The sequence below is a fragment of the Bombina bombina genome, chromosome 8, assembly GCF_027579735.1.
Source record: "Bombina bombina isolate aBomBom1 chromosome 8, aBomBom1.pri, whole genome shotgun sequence".
Taxonomy (NCBI): Eukaryota; Metazoa; Chordata; class Amphibia; order Anura; family Bombinatoridae; genus Bombina; species Bombina bombina.
The window spans coordinates 175,661,831-175,684,724 of record NC_069506.1 but is presented as its reverse complement, the minus strand read 5'-3'; the positions used below and the strand labels follow the sequence as shown (position 1 = coordinate 175,684,724).

The 22,894-nt window shown below is 40.1% G+C and overlaps 1 protein-coding gene across 2 annotated transcripts in view; it reads left to right on the top strand.

Annotated features, from left to right (window-relative positions):
* TMC4 (transmembrane channel like 4) overlaps positions 1–22,894 on the top strand; it is a 134,368-nt gene that overhangs the window by 9,103 nt on the left and 102,371 nt on the right. Inside the window, exon 2 of one of the 2 annotated variants that reach the window (XM_053690731.1) lies at positions 18,563–18,779. In XM_053690731.1, the coding sequence (XP_053546706.1) occupies positions 18,563–18,779 (217 nt within the window). Of the gene's footprint in view, positions 1–18,559; positions 18,780–22,894 lie in introns of both variants that reach the window. The other variant, XM_053690730.1, reaches the window with a different exon arrangement.

The window sequence follows — 22,894 nt, the reverse complement described above, 5'->3', positions numbered from 1 at the left end:
CTTTCAAAACTTTTAATTTAGCATAAACCACCCTGTTGGGTGCTGCCATATTGGAAATTAGGTTCTGCTCTTGCCCACTGGGCACTTGAAATGTATACCAACATATTGCAGTATACCAGAAAGAAGATATTCTCTCATAGAGTGTGCTATGCCTTTACTTTATGTCAAGGATGGTCAACTGCAGTCCTTTGCACTAGTTTTTGTATTTTGGGGATTTCTGAATCTGGGCAAAGAAAGTGGTCTGTCACAACTTGAAAGAGCCCTCTGGAATGAAGAACAGCAGTAAGAGGGAATCCTGTAACTTTACTTAAATCTGAGACCAGGCTTTTGGACATTTTTAGGAAAAATATTAGGGATGTGCATTCAGATCCTTTGTTAGGATTTGCACAGATCTTAGTGTGTTGAACTTTCACAAGAAGAAATCCGGCTCTGAAAAGAGCCAAGTGCCACAAGCAGCTGCCTTCTTCCGCATTCGGATCCTGACAAAGGATACGAATCCATATCCCTCAAAACTATTATTATTTATATGTTTAGTGGTCTTATATTTATGTGTAACCCGTAAGGCTTTCTAAAATATTGATCTACAGATCCATGTGCTAAGAATTTGTACATCACTGTTTTTTGTTTTATTTCAATATTTTTTCATTAGTTAGGGGACTAGTGGATGTTGTTCTATTCACCAAGATGAAGATCTTTACTCTAATTGGTTGTCAGAACAATATCCCTTCATAGTAATTGTTACTGTAATTGTCTCTCTCAAAAAGTATGGTGGGACATTGTGTGTGCTCTTGTGCAGGTAGGTTTTCCACATGAACTGGACAGGTGGATATAATATAAACAATTCATTTATAATTATGGACATGCACAGTACTGTATTTACATAATGGCATACAATTCTAAGCTGACCACATACATGGGTTTGGGTGGAGCAAAGTGCTGGCAGACCATGAGACAATGGAACATTTTATTATTATTGCAATGTATTTTATCTAAAACCATGTTCTATTTACACTAGATCTATGTTTACATAACTAGGACAAGTGTAGTAGTTTAATTACTATTCAAATTACATTTCTATGATTCGTGCTTCTGTTATCAGATTTACATTGTTCTATTTGTATCCTTTAAAGAAGGTAAGCTCAGGAGTGTGCACGTGTCTTGAGCATTGTATGGAAGCAGTTTCCAACAGTATAAATAACGTTATAGATTTTTGCAAACACTGCTGTCTCATAGTGCTCAACAATGTATAACATTGTTAAAGATGTTGCTACAAGCGCTGCTGCTATATAGGGCTCAGGACATGTACAGACGTCTGATATAAGTATGCTCTTCTATAAAAGAATATCAAGAGAACAAAGTAAATTTGATGACTGAAGTAAATTGTAAAGTTGTTTAAATCTGCATTCTGTAATCATGAAAGCATAATTTTGACCTAAAGCGATATAAAATAGTCTGTTTAATTTTTTTGTAATAAAAAAAGCACTAAGCAGTGGTCATTACTTCCTGACATGGCACCACACGGGGCTGGGGTCCCTACATTATTGTATACACTCACTGGCCACTTTATTAGGTACACCTATTCAATTGCTTGGTCACACAAATTGCTAATCAGCCAATCATATGGCAGCAACTCAATGCATTTAGGCATCTAGACGTGGTGAAGACGACTTGCTGAAGTTCAAACCGATCATCAGAATGGGGAAAAAAGGGAATTTAAGCGACTTTGAATGGGGCATGGTTGTTGGTGCCAGACAGGCTGGTCTGAGTATTTCAAAAACTGCTGATCTACTGGGATTTTCATACACAACCATCTCTAGGGTTTACAGAGAATGGTCCGAAAAAGAGAAAATATCCAGTGAGTGGCAGTTGTGTGGACGACAATGCCTTGTTGATGTCAGGGGTCAGAGGAGAATGGGCAGACTGGTTCGAGATGATAGAAAGGCAACAGTAACTCAAATAACCACTCGTTACAACCAAGGTATGCAGAATACCATCTCTGAAAGCACAATATGTCAAACCTTGAAGCAGATGGGCTACACGTTGCCTGGTCTGATAAGTCTCGATTTCAGCTGCGACATTCAGATGATAGGGTCAGAATTTGGCATAAACAACATGAAAGCATTAATCCATCCTGCCTTGTATCAACGGTTCAGGCTGGTGGTGGTGGTGTAATGGTGTAGGGGATATTTTCTTGGCACACTTTGGGTCTCTTAGTACCAATTGAGCATTGTTTATACACCACGGCCTACCTGAGTATTGTTGCTGACCATGTCCATCCCTTTATGACTACAGTGTACCCATCTTCTGATTGCTGCTTCCACCAGGATAATTCACCATGTCACAAAGCTCAATTCATCTCAAACTGGTTTCTTGAACATGACAATGAGTTCAATGTACTCCAATGGCCTCCACAGTCACCAGATCTCAATCCAATAGAGCACCTTTCAGATGTGGTGAAATGGGAGATTTGCATCATGGATGTGCAGCCGACAACTCTGCAGCAACTTTGTGATACTATCATGTCAATATGGACCAAAATGTCTGAGGAATGTTTCCAACACCATGCTGAATCTATGCCACGAAGAATTAAGGCAGTTCTGAAGGCAAAAGAGGGTCCAACACGGTACTAGCAATGTGTACCTAATAAAGTGGCCGGTGAGTGTATATAGCTTGATGTCAATACATCTTTGAGAGCAAGATGAGCTGGCTTACTGTTCAGTGAATGCTAGAGAAACAGGAAATCAGTTTCTTGCCCATGCTCAAAAAAGGCAGAATACAACTTCAAGGTACAGTCTACTCCATAATGTTTATTGTTTTAAAAGATAGATAATCCCTTATTTTCTTTTTTTTAAATATTTTTATTGAAGAATCACAAGTACGTCCAAAGATATGTCCATATGTGATAAGGAAAATTACAAAGGCATTGCAAACCATATTATACACTATAAAGAAGTATCATAAAACAATTAGCTCTTCTTTGCTATACATCAATATGCTCGTGGCCGGACTTTTAGCCGACAGACATTTGGCCGACGGACATTTGGCCGACGGACATTTGGCCGAAACACAAGTGGCTGTCAGATAACAGTCCGGCCACGAGATAGATAGATTTGATAGATAGATAGATAGATAGATAGATAGATAGATAGATAGATAGATAGATAGATAGATACATAGATTAGATAGATAGATCAATAGATGCAATAGATACATTTGATAGATACGATAGATAGATTTGATAGATAAATAGATAGATTTGATAGATAGATAATTTCCCAGACAGAGAATTACAAGACGTGCGTCTGGGACCCATGGTAAGGTTCCCAGAGGCAGTTGCGGCGCCCGAGGCTCTGATTAGAACAGAGCACTCTGGAACGCATCTGCCCTCGGCCGTCATCGGAACATTCTTTAGCTTTCTGTCTGTCGACCAAATGTCCGTCTGACAAATGTCCGTCTGACAAATGTCCTTCTGCATTTTGTCAGAGCACCCAATATGCTATATCTGATAAATACAAAGCAGTTACAAAACATCTTATTGATTTGCATTGCAACAAAATCACATTTATCATAATTAAAATATGTTATTAAATCAAAATCCAATAAATTCTTATAAGTACACTACACAAAGTTTTTAACAGACATATCTTGTCAGAATGTATAAGTTTCCAAGTCATACAATTTTAACATATAAATAAAGGAAAAATTTACATAGAGCAAAGTTAAATATATCTGATTTTTCCCTGTAAAGCCTTCCTCCAAATCTCTCACTTAAGAAAAAAAAAGATAATCCCTTTAATACCCATTTCCCAGTTTTGCATAACCAACACGACTATATTAATATACCTTTTACCTCTGTGATTACCTTGTATCTTAGCCTCTGCAGACTGCCCTCTTATTCCAGTTCTTTTGACAGACTTTCATTTTAGCCAATCAGTGCCGACTCATAAATAACTAGCACAATGTTTATCTATTTTACACACAGGAACTAACACTGTCTAACTGTGAAAAACTGTCAAAATTAATTGAGCTAAGAGGCAGGCTTTGAGGGTTTAGAAATTAAGATATTACCCTACCTAGGTTTAGTGTTCAACAAAGAATACCAAGAGAACAAAACATATTTGATGATAAAAGTAAATTGGAAAGTTGTTTAAAATTACATGTCCTATCTGAATAATGAAAGTTTAATTTTGACTAGACTGTCTCTTTAAAGGGACACTGAACCCAAATTTTTCTTTCGTGATTCAGATAGAGCATGCAATTTTAAGCAACTTTCTAATTTACTCCTATTATCAATTTTTCTTCGTTCACTTGCTATCTTTATTTGAAAAAGAAGGCATCTAAGCTTCTTTTTTGCTTTAGAACTCTGGACAGCACTTTTTTATTGGTGGATGAATTAATCTTCCAATCAGCAAGAATAACCCAGGTTATTCACCAAAAATGGGCCGGCATCTAAACTTACATTCTTGCATTTTAAATAAAGATACCAAGAGAATGAAGAAAATTTGATAATAGGAGTAAATTAGAAAGTTGCTTAAAATTGCATGCTCTATTTGAATCACAAAAGAAAAAATTTGGGTTTAGTGTCCCTTTAAGTTCTCAGCTTGTCTGCTTCCTTATGTAACTATATATAGGGATTAGGCTGAGAATGTCTAATTGTTTATTTTGCAAGAAAACAAGTAACTTGTTTGCTGTTTTTAACACAATGTTTTTTTCTGTTTACTTTGATTTGACATATATATTTTTTTCACTAAAGGAGCACTTTCATATACGTTTAGGGACTTAAAGGTCAATTGCATTCTGTGGGATGTACAGCCCTTTACACTGGTGTAATATGTTTGGATGTTAACAATGTTCCTTTAGTTTTTTATGATAGAGAGTTAACACATAGATCTGCTTCTTGTGAGAGAATCAACATATTACAGTTAAAACACCTATTTTCACAAAATATAATTTTGAAATATTTTCCGTATACCTCTTTTCCCTTTCCTTACTGAGTGTGCATTTGAGACAGTTTTGTGGTAAGACTATTTTATTTCAATAGACTTTCTCTGTTTTTAAAAATATTCTTACAGTATATTATTTATCAGTAACCATAATACATTACAATAAGAATTGCATTTAGTAATAACAGCATTCTCTCTCTCTCTCTCTCTCTCTCTCTCTCTCTCTCTCTCTCTCTCTTAATGATAACCTTCTCTCTTGCAATAATCTGTAGTATTTACTATGACACTGCATTCGATTTACTATATTATATCTTTATTTATAGCAATGGTAGAATTGTTCATTAGGAATAAGATTAGGTGGCAATTACGTGTATAAATATAGGATTCGCTGCATGAGCCAAAAAAATTCATTGGTAGTAAGAACGTAGAACTTAGCCGCTGTAGAAATGAGAGATACAGGCTAAATGTTTACAGCATGTACGTGTGTGGGGGTGTGTATAGGTAGTACAAATAGTGATTTGATAGATTACGTATAAATAGCACCCTGTGAAGACACACCTTCATTCTCCTTGACAAAAGACGGAGTCCCGAAACGCGCATCGGAGTTAGTGAGGCGCTTTACACCTGTACAGTCCTGTGTCCGAAAAGCTACACACAGCACGAATCTATGGAAGTAGATGACAATGAGGTAGGAGTCCAGCGAGTTCGCTAACTGACAGTGATTCAGCACCTATACAAGATTGCGGTAAGTCTCACTGCTACCATACACGCCACGGAGCATTGGACAGATTAGAAGACACAGGTAACACTGGTATCTATGCAATATTGCTGGTGATGACAAAGCTGTGTACTGGAAGGCCCAAGAGGCTGTGTAATAAGTGGTTGATGAAGTAGGTGCAGTGAGTGAAGATTACTATGGTGATGTGAAGTTGGAACATTGATCATATACCTCTGTCATTCATATTAGAAGAATAATTTATGGTAGCGGATGTGTGACACAGGAGCCTCGGTGGCTGTAATCATTTTATTACAAGGGGATTATAATTGAAGATTAGTCTGTTTATAATCTTTGCAACTTTTGAGCGATATAACTTATCAAGATAACGTTCAATATTATACTTTGCTTGATTGAGATGATGACAATAGTATTGCAATACTGGAACAAAGATGTTTCCTATGAATAAAATATAATTGGGACAGTATATCGTTGCAGATCAGTTGTTATTATTAAAAGATACTCATTATCTGAATTCTATCAGTAGTTGCAACTTTAAAGAGACTGCGACAGCAGAATCTGAATTCTATCAGTAGTTGCAACTTTAAAGAGACTGCAACAGGAGATTATCTCTTTATAATCCAAAGTTTTGGATATATCACTGAGGCCGTGAATTTTGATTTTTTATTATTTTTTTGCAGGTGTTACTGTTTTTTTCCCCTTGGGACGCCTTTGGGTTATTTCAATTGTCTTTTCTTTTTATTTTGTATTGTTAGGTTTGGCTGAGTAGAGTGTTACTATTTGGCTAGTAATCTGTAGCAGGGATTTGTGTATGTTGGATGGGGTTTGTGTGAAGAGGAGAATGTGAATCCAACATATTTCTGCTGTTTGACCCACTGTCTTAAATTCTTTTGACCTATTAAATTAAAGCATTTCTAAGACTCAAGTGCAGGGACTTTTTTATATTATTTAATAATTGGGTAAGGAGGCTAGACCCTATCCCGGACACGAGCATTTAGGCAACATTAGGCGGTGCTGTCTCCTTGCAAATTTGAGATACTAAATAGGGTTTAGGTCTGGAGACATGCTTGGCCAGTCCATCACCTTTACCCTCAGCTTCTTTAGCAAAGCAGTGGTCGTCTTGGAGGTGTGTTTGGGGTCGTTATCATGTTGGAATACTGCCCTGCGGCCCAGTTTCTGAAGGGAGGGAATCATTCTCTGCTTCAGTATGTCACAGTACATGTTGGCATTCATGGTTCCCTCAATGAACTGTAGCTCCCCAGTGCCGGCAGCACTCATGCAGGCCCAGACCATGACACTCCCACCACCATGCTTTACTGTAGGCAAGACTCACTTGTCTTTGTACTCCTCACCTGGTTGCCGCCACACACGCTTGACACCATCTGAACCAAAAAGTTTATCTTGGTCTCATCGGACCACAGGACATAGTTCCAATAATCCATGTCCTTAGTCTGCTTGTCTTCAGCAAACTGTTTGCAGGCTTTCTTGTGCATCATCTTTAGAAGAGGCTTCCTTTTGGGACGACCCATGCAGACCAATTTGATGCAGTGTGCGGTGTATGGTCTGGCTTACCCCCCACCCCTTCAACCTCTGTAGCAATGCTGGCAGCACTCATACGTCTATTTCCCAAAGATAACCTCTGGATATGACGCTGAGCACTCAACTTCTTTGGTCGACCATGGCGAGGCCTGTTCTGAGTGGAGCCTGTCCTGTGAAACCGCTGTATGGTCTTGCCCACCATGCTGCAGCTCAGTTTCAGGGTCTTGGCAATCTTCTTATAGCCTAGGCCATCTTTATGTAGAGCAACAATTCTTTTTTTGAGATCTTTAGAGAGTTCTTTGCCATGAGGTGCCACGTTGAACCAGTATATGAGAGTGTGAAAACGATAACACCAAATTTAACACACCTGCTCCCCATTCACACCTGAGACTAACGAGTCACATAACACCAGGGAGGGAAAATCGCTAATTGGGTCCAATTTGGACATTTCCACTTAGGGTTGTACTCACTTTTGTTGCAAATGGTTTAGGCATTAATGGCTGTGTGTTGAGTTATTTTGAGGGGACAGCAAATTTACACTGTTATGCAGGCTGTACACTCATTACTTTACATTGTAGCAAAGTGTCATTTCTTCAGTGTTGTCACATGAAAAGATATAATAAAATATTTACAGAAATGTGAGGGGTGTACTCACTTTTGTGAGATACTGTATATATAAATATTATATGTGTGTATATAGATATATTTGTATATATCTATATAGATATATACAGGGAGTGCAGAATTATTAGGCAAATGAGTATTTTGACCACATCATCCTCTTTATGCATGCTGTCTTACTCCAAGCTGTATAGGCTCGAAAGCCTACTACCAATTAAGCATATTAGGTGATGTGCATCTCTGTAATGAGAAGGGGTGTGGTCTAATGACATCAACACCCTATATCAGGTGTGCATAATTATTAGGCAACTTCCTTTCCTTTGGCAAAATGGGTCAAAAGAAGGACTTGACAGGCTCAGAAAAGTCAAAAATAGTGAGATATCTTGCAGAGGGATGCAGCACTCTTAAAATTGCAAAGCTTCTGAAGCGTGATCATCGAACAATCAAGCGTTTCATTCAAAATAGTCAACAGGGTCGCAAGAAGCGTGTGGAAAAACCAAGGCGCAAAATAACTGCCCATGAACTGAGAAAAGTCAAGCGTGCAGCTGCCAAGATGCCACTTGCCACCAGTTTGGCCATATTTCAGAGCTGCAACATCACTGGAGTGCCCAAAAGCACAAGGTGTGCAATACTCAGAGACATGGCCAAGGTAAGAAAGGCTGAAAGACGACCACCACTGAACAAGACACACAAGCTGAAACGTCAAGACTGGGCCAAGAAATATCTCAAGACTGATTTTTCGAAGGTTTTATGGACTGATGAAATGAGAGTGAGTCTTGATGGGCCAGATGGATGGGCCCGTGGCTGGATTGGTAAAGGGCAGAGAGCTCCAGTCCGACTCAGACGCCAGCAAGGTGGAGGTGGAGTACTGGTTTGGGCTGGTATCATCAAAGATGAGCTTGTGGGGCCTTTTTGGGTTGAGGATGAAGTCAAGCTCAACTCCCAGTCCTACTGCCAGTTTCTGGAAGACACCTTCTTCAAGCAGTGGTACAGGAAGAAGTCTGCATCCTTCAAGAAAAACATGATTTTCATGCAGGACAATGCTCCATCACACGCGTCCAAGTACTCCACAGCGTGGCTGGCAAGAAAGGGTATAAAAGAAGAAAATCTAATGACATGGCCTCCTTGTTCACCTGATCTGAACCCCATTGAGAACCTGTGGTCCATCATCAAATGTGAGATTTACAAGGAGGGAAAACAGTACACCTCTCTGAACAGTGTCTGGGAGGCTGTGGTTGCTGCTGCACGCAATGTTGATGGTGAACAGATCAAAACACTGACAGAATCCATGGATGGCAGGCTTTTGAGTGTCCTTGCAAAGAAAGGTGGCTATATTGGTCACTGATTTGTTTTTGTTTTGTTTTTGAATGTCAGAAATGTATATTTGTGAATGTTGAGATGTTATATTGGTTTCACTGGTAAAAATAAATAATTGAAATGGGTATATATTTGTTTTTTGTTAAGTTGCCTAATAATTATGCACAGTAATAGTCACCTGCACACACAGATATCCCCCTAAAATAGCTATAACTAAAAACAAACTAAAAACTACTTCCAAAACTATTCAGCTTTGATATTAATGAGTTTTTTGGGTTCATTGAGAACATGGTTGTTGTTCAATAATAAAATTAATCCTCAAAAATACAACTTGCCTAATAATTCTGCACTCCCTGTAGGTACAGATATATATTTTACTAAACCAACAGCACTAAGACCAAGATAGATGTGAGCAGCCTATTTTTAACTTTCCTGTGGCCAATATAACTCTGGACAAGGATAAAAGCAAACAGGAGAAAGCTGGATTTAACCCCTTTACGCCATTAGGGCGTTCCATGTTATCCTAACACTGCTGAGCTTTAATGCCGTTAGGACGGCATGGAACGTCCTACCAAATATGGCATCCTACAGCTTCCCCCTTTGATGAGGGCAAGTATCGGCCTGGGGGTATGCCTAGCAGTCCCCTATGATCCAATCCCAGCATTGAAATCAAATGATCGCATTGATGATCGTGTGATTTCATTTTTACTAATAGGGGCCGAATTAACATGCTGCGAATGCAGCAGTTTCCGCGCAAGCCTTCAGGCTTGCCGGAAACAAATGTTAAGAAGCAGCGGTCGTAAGACGGATATGATCGTGATGATTGACACCCCCTGCTCGCGGCTGATTGGCCGCAAATCTGCAGGGGGCGGCATTGAACAAGCATTTCACAAGAAATGCTTGTGCAATGATAAATGCCGACAATTGATAAATCAGCCCCATAGTGTTTACATTTGAACTTTATTTCATTGTACCGCCACAAACGGGTTAGATAAAAGAAAAACAAATGACCTGCACAAACACGCCAGTACAACACTCAAAAGAGTAAATTAAAAAACTCATTGAAAATGCTTTTGAGTAAATTAAGCATATACACTCATATATTATTGCAAGACAGTTCCAAATTTCGGCAAATCTAAGAGATAGTTGAAAAACTCCTTGAAATGCTTATGAGTAGATTCATAATATACACTCATATAGACAGTGAGCCAGTACAATAATCTTTTAGAAATCAGTGGGTCACTTTAATTTTATCAGGAAAGACAGACTTATTTATAGCATATATCTGTGTCACAATGTCTATTATCAGTGCGCACTTTACTAGTTGTTAAGAAGCAATACTTATATCTAAGTCATCTAAGGGGCCATGCAGTGAATTCCCAGTAACAAGGCTTCCACCTTCATCTAAGCTTGAAATATCTCATCCAACAGACAAACTGTCTGTACCGTATATAGGGCTCAATTTATCATCCATGGGCGGACAGCAGCATACATGCATATTCGCCCCTGCCCACCTGGCTTCTCCTCTGGCGGGCAGAAAAATGGCTGCCCGCATTTACCATTGCACATTAAAACGTTTATGTATTTTTTCGTGGATATTGGGATGTAAAATAATGTAAAATAGAACTGTGATTTTGAGTTATGTGGGTAATTACAAATGTCTGTCTTCTTAGCATGAAATATTCATCAATGATCACATTAGTGAATATAGAAATATTACAACCACAAAATGACTATGAAAGCCTATTATACACTATTGGTCTATGAGATCAAAACACTAGATAATGAACTTCTGGTAAACATATTAAACAATTTATTAAATTATTCAAACGTATTCGGCTAGATTACGAGTTTTGCGTTATGAGCGAAAAAGCTTCATAACGCTGCTTTTTCACTACCGCTGCTATTACGAGTCTTGCAGGTATAGGTGTACCGCACACTTTTTGGCCGTAATGCAACGTAACTACCGCACCTTTCAAATCAGCCAATAGAATGTGAGCTCAATCCTATTGGCTGATTTGTTCCTTAAAGGAACCTTCATTCTTCAGTAGCCGTCAACAGAAGAGGATGCTCCGCGCCGGATGTCTTGAAGATGGAGCTGCTCTGCGTCGGAAGGATAAAGATAGAAGATGCTGTCTGGATGAAGACGTCTGCCACCTGGAGGACCACTTCTTGCCGCTTGGATGAAGACTTCTCCCGGCTTCATTGAGGACTTCTGCCCGCTTGGATGAAGACTTCTCCCGACTTGATGAGGATGGATGTCCGGTGTTCAAAAACTGTAAGTGGATCTTCGGGGGTTAGTGTTTTGTTTTTTTAAGGGTTTATTGGGTGGGTTTTATTTCTAGCTTAGGGTTTGGGGTTTGGGCAAAGAAAAAGAGCTAAATGCCCTTTTAAGGGCAATGCCCATCCAAATGCCCTTTTCAGGGCAATGGGGAGCTTAGTTTTTTTTAGATAGGATTTTATTTGGTGGGTTTGGTTGTGTTGGTGGTGGGTTTTACTGTTGGGGGGTTGTTTGTATTTTTTTTTACAGGTAAAAGAGCTGATTTCTTTGGGGCAATGCCCCGAAAAAGGCTCTTTTAAGGGCTATTGGCAGTTTAGTTTAGGCTAGAGTTTTTTTTATTTTGGGGGGGCTTTTTTATTTTGATAGGGCTATTAGATTAGGTGTAATTAGTTTAAATATTTGATCATTTCTTTTTTATTTTGTGTAATTTAGTGTTTATTTTTTTTTTTGTAATTTAGTTAATTGTATTTAATTAATGTAATTGATTGTATTGTAGTGTAATGTTAGGTGTTAGTGTAACACAGGTTAGGTTTTATTTTACAGGTAAATTTGTATTTATTTTAACTAGGTAGCTAGTAAATAGTTAATAACTGTGATGAGAGCAGGATGTAATGTCACTAGTTTGTGGGCGTGGTTTAGGTCCGGTGTCTGTGTCGCAGTTAGTTTAGTACAATCAACCTGACTAGATGTGTATTGCTATGCTCTGCAATAAAATAGAGTTGTACCATCATTGCTGTGTCCTGCATATGTCCTGCATCTCATGACATGGTGTCAGAAGTTCTGGACTACGCTTCTGTTTCTGATGATGACGATGTCAAAGTTTACCCCACCTGAGCCTTTTGACTTCTCTCAGCCTGCAGCTTGGCCCACATGGCGTCAGCGGTTTCAGTGCTTCAGGATTGCTTCCAAACTAAACAAGGAGAATGGTGATGTACAAGTTAATTCTCTTTTATACTCTATGGGGAAAGATGTGGAGCCAGTGTTCAATGCTTTTACTTTCCAAGAAGGGGAAGAATTTAACTTTGATATAGTTATGGATAAACTCAGTGCCCACTTTGTGCCCAAAAGAAATGTGATTCATGATAGAGCTTGTTTTCACAAACGTAATCAGCGTGTGGGAGAATCTGTGGAGTCATTTGTGCGCAGCCTGTATTAACTAGCTGAATTCTGTGAGTTTGGTGTTGCTAAAGAAGAGCAAATCAGAGACAGAATAGTTATTGGAATTGCAGATGCTGAAGTCTCACTGAAGCTGCAGTTAGAGTCTGATTTAACGTTAGATGGGGCTATTAGGATGGCCCGCCAGAGTGAACTTGTGAAAAAACAAAGTGCTGATCTGAGGTCTGAGAGTATTGTGGATGAAGTGCAACAGTCTAGGAAAACTGCTAGTGAAAGGCACAGTGTGAGCGGTAGATCTAAAGTACTGGAAAGGCCTAGAAGTGGATGGGCGCAACATGCCCGATGCACGCGGTGCTACCGTGCCCATGATCAGAGTGTTATATGCCCGGCCAGAGATAAAAGATGCAGAAAATGTAACAGAATGGGCCATTTTGAAGTGGTGTGTAAAACTGAATACATTAAGGAGATGCAGGTGGATGGTGACCAGGGGGGTCAGGAAGTGTCTTTTGTGGGGTCCGTTGTTGAACGGCCAAGCTCGGAGGAAGATTGGAAAGTTACTTTTACTGTAATGGGAGACAAAGTTGATTTTAAGATTGACACAGGAGCAGATATCACTGTAATGTCTTTTGCTGAATTTATGAAACTGCCTCGACAGCCCCAGCTGGCGAAGGTTACTACAAATGTCCATAGTCCTGGTGGCCGCATTGATTGTGCTGGGAAATTTCTTGCCAGCTGTGAGTACAAGCAAAGAAAGTTCATCATGTGGGTGCATGTGATTCGAGTTCAGTGTGTTAACAATTTATTGAGCAGAAAAGCAGCCTGTGACTTGGGCCTCGTAGCCAGAGTGAATGAGATTTCCGAAGATATGTTTGGCGAGTTGGGCCTACTGAATTGCAAACCAGTCCGTATAGCACTTAAAAGTGACGCAGTCCCTTACAGTATTTCTACTCTTCGTAGAATTCCGTTCCCGCTCATGCCTCAAGTGGAGAAAGAGCTTATGCGCATAAAGTCTATGGGGGTTATTGAAGAGGTTGTTGAAGCGACTGATTGGTGTGCCCCCATTGTTCCAGTTGCAAAGAAAAACGGAAAGGTGCGCATCTGTGTGGACCTGAAAAGGTTGAATGAGGCAGTGAAGAGAGAGAGATTTGTGCTGCCGACATTAGAAGATATAGCTCCAAAGTTGGCTGGGGCGAAGTTCTTTTCCACATTAGACGCTTCTAGCGGCTTTTGGCAGATCCCCCTGGATCCAAAGTGCCGCAAACTGACTACCTTTATCACACCGGTAGGTCGGTTCTGCTTCTGCAGACTCCCCTTTGGGATATCCTCCGCTCCTGAAATCTTTCAACGGGAAATGAGTTCTCTCCTGAGTGAGTCATGGACGACATTCTAGTGTATGGGTCTACAGTGGAGGAGCATGATCAGTGTTTTAGTTGTGTGCTACAGGCTATCAAAGAGTCTGGGCTGAAGCTGAATAAAGAAAAATGTCATTTTAGGAAAACTGAATTATGCTACTTTGGGCATATCATCAACGGGGATGGCATCAAGCCAGACCCCGAGAAAATTTGTGCCATTGAACAGATGAAAAGTCCTTCTGATGTACATGAGCTGAGACAGATATTGGGCCTGGTAAATTACGTGGGCAGGTTTCTTCCAGATTTATCAACAGTTTTACACCCTGTCACAGAGTTGCTTAAGAAAGACGTTGCCTGGGTCTGGGGACCTTCACAAGAAAAAGCTTTCCTGCAGGCCAAGTCCCTGCTGGGGTCTGCCCCTGTGCTGGGGTTCTACGACCCTTCAAAAAGGACTGTGGTTGTTATGGGTTGGGGGCTGCACTCCTGCAGTTAAATGAGAATAAACTACAGCCCATCACTTACTGTTCCCGCACACTGACGGCTGCGGAGTCAAAATACACTCAAATTGAGAAAGAGTGCCTGGCTGCAGTTTGGGCCTGTGAGCGCTTTCAGAGTTATCTAGTGGGTTTGGAGAAATTTAGTCTGGAAACTGACCACAAACCGCTAGTCCCTCTAATCAATTCTTATGACATTGACAAAACACCCTTGAAATGCCAGAGACTTTTAATGAGACTGCTCAGGTTCAATGTTCAGGCAGTGCATGTGCCGGGGAAACAACTGGTTGTGGCGGATACACTATCCAGGCTCCAGCTGGCTGCTGCTGAAGTATCCTCCACAGAATCGGATGTGAAAGTGTATGTTGATTCAGTTCTGGCCTCTAAGTCCATTTCTTCAAGGAAACTGGAAGAGATAAAGAAAGAGACATATTTGGACACTGATCTGCAAGAAGTTATAAGGTACATAAAAGAAGGCTGGTCCGAGAGACGGGCAGCCTGGATGTCTTTAAGTGCTTACCAGCCAGAGAGGTCGCAGCTCACGGAGCTGGAGGGGTTGGTGCTGTTCCAAGACCGCATTGTAATTCCTGTCAGCATGAGGAAGGAGATGTTAAACAGGATTCACGATGGCCACTTAGGCATCACAAAGTGCAGAGAAAGGGCAGCTACAGCTGTGTGGTGGCCTGGGATCAGCTCCGACATTGCAAATCACGTGTCTAAATGTGCCTTTTGCCAGGAACGCCGGCCTACTCAGAGAAGGGAGCCCTTGATGTCTACTCCGCTGCCTGCGGGTCCGTGGCAGAAAATAGCTGCTGATTTGTGTGAACTGCACGGGAAAAAGTTTCTTGTTGTGATCGACTACTATTCCAGGTATTTGGAAATTGCACCCCTGAATGATATCACAAGTCAGGCCGTTATCATTCGCCTGAAGAGCTTGTTCGCCCGCTAGGGCATTCCAATGGAGCTGGTGAGTGATAATGGTATGCAGTTCGCTTCTACAGAGTTCAGTGCTTTCAGCAGGGAATATGATTTTGTACATTCCACATCAAGTCCACATTATCCGCAGGCCAACGGAATGGCTGAAAGAGCAGTTCAAACAACAAAATTCATTCTAAAGCAATCTGAGCCGTACCTAGCCCTCTTGTCATACAGGGCGACGCCCATTCAAGCCACCGGGCTTAGCCCGGCACAGCTGATGCTAGGACGCCAGATTCGCACCACTTTACCTTCAGTGGGTGTCTTCAAGCCACCTGGCCCTGTTCCTCTGGACGAAGTCCTTAGGAGGGATGAAGAGGCCAAAAAGGGTTATCGTTTCTTCTACGACAGGAGACATTCTGTCAGGCCCTTACAGGAACTGAAAGAGGGCCAAAGTGTCAGAATTAAACTGGATGATGAGAAGAAATGGAAGACGCCTGCTACGGTAGTTGGCCGCTCTCCAGAACCAAGGTCTTATACAGTCCTTACGGAGGGAGGGACGGTTACACGCCGTAACCGAAGACATCTTCAGTCTGTACCTGAGAGTCTGGAACTGGATGCCTCAGTACCACCGCCGGTGGGATCCCCTGTTCTAAGAGAGGTGCCTTCCCCTCAGCAAGACCACAACGGGGATATATCTTTGCCTCCAGCGGACTCTAGTTCACCATCTTCTGTATCAGAGGACAGTTCATGCAAAGTTACATCAAGCGGAAGAGTGGTGAAACTTCCGGCCCGATATAGGGACTGACTTTAGCTAGAACAGTGACCGGAAGTATGGGCAGAATAATCCCATGGTCACTGTGGACTAGGGTAGTCTACCCCGATGTCCAAGTCAGGATGTAATTTATTTGTTCATGTTTTCTAACCTATTTGTTTATATAATGTTCAAAAACAAAAATGTTGTTGTATACACTGTTGGTGTACCTTGTTATTGGTTATATGCAAATGTATGCTTCGCCTTTGAAAAAGGGGAAGATGTGATGAGAGCAGGATGTGATGTCACTAGTTTGTGGGCGGGGTTTAGGTCTGGTGTCTGTGTCGCAGTTAGTTTAGTACAATCAACCTGACTAGATGTGTATTGCTATGCTCTGCAATAAAATAGAGTTGTACCATCATTGCTGTGTCCTGCATATGTCCTGCATCTCATGACAATAACTATTTACTAACTAGTCTACCTAGTTAAAATAAATACAAACTTGCCTGTGAAATAAAAATAAAACCTAAGCTAGCTATAATGTAACTATTAGTTATATTGTAGCTAGGTTAGGTTTAATTTTATAGGTAAGTATTTAGTTTTAAATAGGAATTATTTAGGTATTAAGTGTTAGGGTTACGTTAGGGTTAGGTTTAGGGGTTAATAACTTTAGTATAGTGGCGGCGACGTTGGGGGCGGCAGATTAGGGGTTAATAAGTGTAGGTAGTTAGCGACGACATTGGGGGCGGCAGATTAGGGTTTAATAAGTGTAATGTAGGTAGTGACGACATTGGGGGCAGCAGATTAGGGGTTAATAAGTGCAGGTAGGTGGCGGCGACATTGGGAGCGGCAGATTAGGGGTTAATAAGTGTAGGTGGGTGGCGGCAACATTGGGGCTGCAGATTAGGGGTTAATAAGTGTAGGTAGGTGGCGGCGACATTGGGGGCGGCAGATTAGGGGTTAATAAGTGTAATGTAGGTGGCGGCGATGTTGGGGGTGGCAGATTAGGGGCAAATAAGTATAACATAGGTGTTGGCGATGTCAGGGGTGCCAGATTAGGGGTGTTTAGACTCTGGGTTTATGTTAAGGTGTTAGGTGTAAACATAACTTTTCTTTCCCCATAGGAATCAATGGGGCTACGTTACGGAGCTTTATGCTCCTTTATTGCAAGTGTTAGGCTTTTTTTTAGCCGGCTCTCCCCATTGATGTCTATGAGGAAATCGTGCACGAGCACATAAAACCAGCTCAAAGCAGCGCTGGTATTTGTGTGCGGTATGGAGCTCAACGCTGCCATATTACCCGCTAACGCCGGGTTTTTGCAAATCTGTAATAGAAGCGCTATTAAAGGTGAGCGGTGGAAATAACTTGCAAGTTATTACCGAGCCACTCATAACGCAAAACTCGTAATCTGGCCGATTATTTGTTATTGTTGTTGGTTATTACCATTATGGGGGCTATTACAAAAATACAGTAATTAAGAGATATGTATTTTGAGCACTAAGTAGTAGTCTTGTGTGTAGCAATGTTATACAAGTAACCTGAAGAGGGAGTCTGCACCATAGAGTGCTAAATGACAGCAGGGACTCCGACAGCTCCTTACATAAAGGGACATAAAAGTAAAAAAAGAAACTTTCATGATTCAGGCAGTATGCAACTTTTTAAAATTTTAAATTCTTTTGGTAGCCTTTGTTGAAGAGCATAGTTTAATTTTGACTTTAATGTTCCATTAAAGAGATGCTAAACCAAATTTTTTTTTTCATGATTCAGATAGAGCATGCAATTTTAAGCAACTTTCTAATTTACTCCTATTATGAAATTTTCTTCGTCCTTTTGCTATCTTTATTTGAAAAAAAAAAGGCATCTAAGCTAAGGAGCCAGCCAATTTATGGTTCAGAACATTGGACAGGACTTGTTTAATGGTGGGTGCATTTAGCCACCAATCAGCAAGCACAACCCAGGTGTGAACCAAAAATGGGCTTAGCTTCTAAACTTACATTCATGCTTTTCAAATAAAGATAGCAAGAGGATGAAGAAAGTCGATAACAGGAGTAAATTAGAACGTTGCTTAAAATTGCATGCTCTATCTGAATCATGAAAGAATTTTTTTGGGGTTCAGTGTCCCTTTAACCCTTTAGCTGCTGGGCCATTTGCACACCCCTGTACTCTGGGTTTTTTTTTTAAAGTTGTTTGGCCCTCATTGTATGTACACATACATTTTAACTTTTTTTTTCTGTGAGGTACCCACACAAATTATAAACTATACCTATTTTTTAAGCAAACCAAGCATTATTATATAACTTTAGTTTGCAGAAATAGCATAATATGATAAAACAACACCTTAAAAACACAAAAACAATTGCGGTACATATATTGGTTGATATACAATAGATATTTATATTAAGTCACATCTGAATTCTGAAAGTTGAATTTTCTTTTCTATTTCCTTCTAAGATATCTAAACAAACTTGTGCATATGTTTTGATTAAATTAGCAGATATAACCTGGCAAATCCCTGAAGAACCTATTTCAAGGCAATTTCCAAATGGTGCATCTCTCCGTTACCGTGGTAATGAAGTTAAAGGTAACACAGAGGTTATTCAACCTAAAAATGGATATGGGACATTCCAAAACTGGATAGATTCAAGTTTAGAAGATGAGAACAAACCCCTTAAAGAGCTTCCCTGCTCCATACAACAGAAGAGAGAAATAAGGTGACTAACCAGTATTTCCACAACCAAACTTGGGGCGCGATCCGATATAGATCGCAGTTTGCGGCGCAAGCGAGGGAACCCGCGTCGCCCGCAGTTTCAGCTCGCAACTCAAGCTTTCCCATATATGGCGCCGTCAGATGCTAACGTGCCGTAAGTCTGACAAACCAGCGATGTCCAGAAATCTGCGCAAGTACAAATTTCTGGCGTCGCCAGTGACTTGCGGCACGTTAGAAACTGCCGGCGCCTACAAAACCTGACTAAAGTCTAAATCACCCGCACTGTCTAACACGCCTCCCTAACATAGCCCGACACGTCTAACCCTCTATCTGCTATCCCCCCTCACTATCCTAACAATAAAAAATGTATTAACCCCTAAACCGCCGCTACCTAATAAAGTTATTAACCCCTAAACTGGCGCCAGCTATATTAAATCTATAATCCCCTAAAGTGAGCCCCTAACACCGCCGCCATCTACCTTACCTACCCCCTAAAGTGAGCCCCTACCCCGCCGCTATCTATTTTAAAATTATTAACCCCTAATCTAATCCCCCTACCCCGCCGCCATCTATATTAAATTATTCAACCCCTAAAATACTAAACTATCCCTACCACTAAACCTAAGTCTAACCCTACAAATAGCCCTGAAAAGGGCTTTTTGCGTGGCATTGCCCCAAAGTAACAGCTCTTTTGCCAGCCCTTAAAAGGGCTTTTTGCGGGGCATGCCCCAAAGTAACAGCTCTTTTGCCAGCCCTTAAAAGGGCTTTTGGCGGGGCTTTGTCACAAAGTAAACTGCTCTTTTGCCTACAATCTACATCCCCCTACACCGCGGCCACCTATAATAAATGTATTAACCCCTAATCTAATCCCCCTACACCGCCGCCAGCTATATTAACTATATTAACCCTAATTATATTAGGGTTAATATAGTTAATATAGTTATTATATTATATATATTAACTATATTAACCCTAATTATATTAGGGTTCATATAGTTAATATAGTTACTATAGTATTTATATAAACTATATTAACTCTATCTAACCCTAACACCCCTAACTAAATTCTTATTAAATAAATCTAATTCATATTATAAACTAAAATATTCCTATTTAAATCTAAATACTTACCTATAAAATAAACACAATATAATTAATAATTACATTATAGCTATGTTAGGGTTTATATTTATTTTACAGGTAAATTGTTAATTATTTTAACTAGGTATAATAGCTATTAAATAGTTATTAACTATTTAATAGCTACCTAGTTAAAATAATTACCCAATTACCTGTAAAATAAATCCTAACCTAAGTTACAAATACACCTACACTATCAATAAATTAAATAAACTACAAATATCTATCTAAAAATACAATTAAATAAACTAAACTAAATTACCAAAAAAAAAAACCACTAAATTACAAAAAATAAAAAAAAGATTACAAGATTTTTAAGCTAATTACACCTATTCTAAGCCCCCTAATAAAATAATAAAGCCCCCCAAAATAAAAAAATTCCCTACCCTATTCTAAATTAAAAAAAGTTCAAAGCTCTTTTACCTTACCAGCCCTTAAAAGGGCCTTTTGTGGGGGCATGCCCCAAAGAAAACTGCTCTTTTGCCTGCAAAAAAAAAACACAATACCACCCCCCAACATTACAACCCACCACCCACATACCCCTAATCTAACCCAAACCCCCCTTAAATAAACCTAACACTACCCCCCTGAAGATCCCCCTACCTTGTATTCACCCAGCCGGGCCGAACCGATCCAGGCGATGTGTTCCAGCAAGCGGCAGTGAAGTCTTCATCCATCCGGGCAATGTCTTGAAGCAAGCGGCAGAGAGTCTTCTTCCATCGGCGACGTCTTCAAGCAAATCGGCATCTTCAATCTTCTTACTTCGCTCCTCCGCCGCGGAGCATCCTTCCGGCACGACGACTTCCCGATGAATGAGGTTCCTTTAAATGACGTCATCCAAGATGGCGTCCGCCGAATTCCGATTGGCTAATAGGATTCTATCAGCCAATCGGAATTAAGGTAGAAAAATCTGATTGGCTGATTGAATCAGCCAATGAGATTCAAGTTCAATCCAATTGGCTGATTGGTTCGGCGGACGCCATCTTGGATGACGTCATTTAAAGGAACCTCATTCGTCGGGAAGTCGTCATGCCGGAAGGATGCTCCGCGGCGGAGGAGCGAAGTAAGAAGATTGAAGATGCCGATTTGCTTGAAGATGTCGCCGATAGAAGAAGACTCTCTGCCGCTTGCTTCAAGACATCGCCCGGATGGATGAAGACTTCACTGCCGCTTGCTGGAACACATCGCCTGGATCGGTTCGGCCCGGCTGGGTGAATACAAGGTAGGGGGATATTCAGGGGGGTAGTGTTAGGTTTATTTAAGGGGGGTTTGGGTTAGATTAGGGGTATGTGGGTGGTGGGTTGTAATGTTGGGGGGTGGTATTGTGTTTTTTTTTGCAGGCAAAAGAGCAGTTTTCTTTGGGGCATGCCCCCACAAAAGGCCCTTTTAAGGGCTGGTAAGGTAAAAGATCTTTGAACTTTTTTTAATTTAGAATAGGGTAGGGAATTTTTTTATTTTGGGGGGCTTTATTATTTTATTAGGGGGCTTAGAATAGGTGTAATTAGCTTAAAAATCTTGTAATCTTTTTTTTATTTTTTGTAATTTAGTGGTTTTTTTTTTTGGTAATTTAGTTTAGTTTATTTAATTGTATTTTTAGATAGATATTTGTAGTTTATTTAATTTATTGATAGTGTAGGTGTATTTGTAACTTAGGTTAGGATTTATTTTACAGGTAATTAGGTAATTATTTTAACTAGGTAGCTATTAAATAGTTCATAACTATTTAATAGCTATTATACCTAGTTAAAATAATTAACAATTTACCTGTAAAATAAATATAAACCCTAACATAGCTATAATGTAATTATTAATTATATTGTAGCTATCTTAGGGTTTATTTTATAGGTAAGTATTTAGATTTAAATAGGAATATTTTAGTTTATAATATGAATTAGATTTATTTAATAAGAATTTAGTTAGGGGTGTTAGGGTTAGATAGAGTTAATATAGTTTATATAAATACTATAGTAACTATATTAACTATATTAACCCTAATATAATTAGGGTTAATATAGTTAATATATATAATGTAATAACTATATTAACTATAATATACTTAGGGTTAATATAGATAATATAGCTGGCGGCGGGGTAGGTAGATTAAATTAGGGGTTAATAATTTTAATATAGATGGCGGCGGTGTAAGGGGTTCACATTAGGGGATAGATCAGTTAGATGGTGGCGGTTTTAGGGGCTCACAGTAGGGGGTTAGTTTATGTAGGTGGCGACGGTTTAGGGGTTAAATACTTTATTATGGATTGCGGCGGGGGATCGCGGTTGACAGGGAGATAGACATTGCGCATGCGTTAGGTGTTAGGTTTATTTTAGCAGCCAGTTTAGGGAGTTACGGGGCTCCAATAGTCAGCGTAAGGCTTCTTACGGCTGCTTTTTGTGGCGAGGTGAAAATGGAGTAAGATTTCTCCATTTTCGCCACGTAAGTCCTTACGCTGTATATTGGATACCAAACTGCGCGGGTTTGGTATACCTGCCTATGGCCCAAAAAACTACGGGCGACGGCAGAAATATACACGCGTAACTTCTAGGTTACGCTGTATATAGGATACCAAACCCGCACAAATATTGGCTTTGCCGACTTTTGCGGGCGACGATTTTTATCGGATCGACCCCTTGGTGTCTAGCAAGCATCATAATCAGTGGCAGTTTTGGGGGATACAGGGGGAACTAAGTTGACAACACCCATATATATTCAGGGCAGCTATTTTTTAAACTTTCTTGTGGTCAAATTAACTCTGGACAAGGGCAGACGCAAACTGGAGAAAGCTGGATTTAAAAAAAGGAAAAAAATGACCCTCTCAAACACACCAGTACAACCATTCAGCCTTGATAAGTAGCTTAATTAATAATTGTTGTTTTATAGCACCTGTAAATTTAGATTTGTCCAAAGGTCACAAGGAGGTGTTAAGGGATTGTAAGGGAATATTTTGATATGATATAAAGGAATTATGACATTGTCCGTGA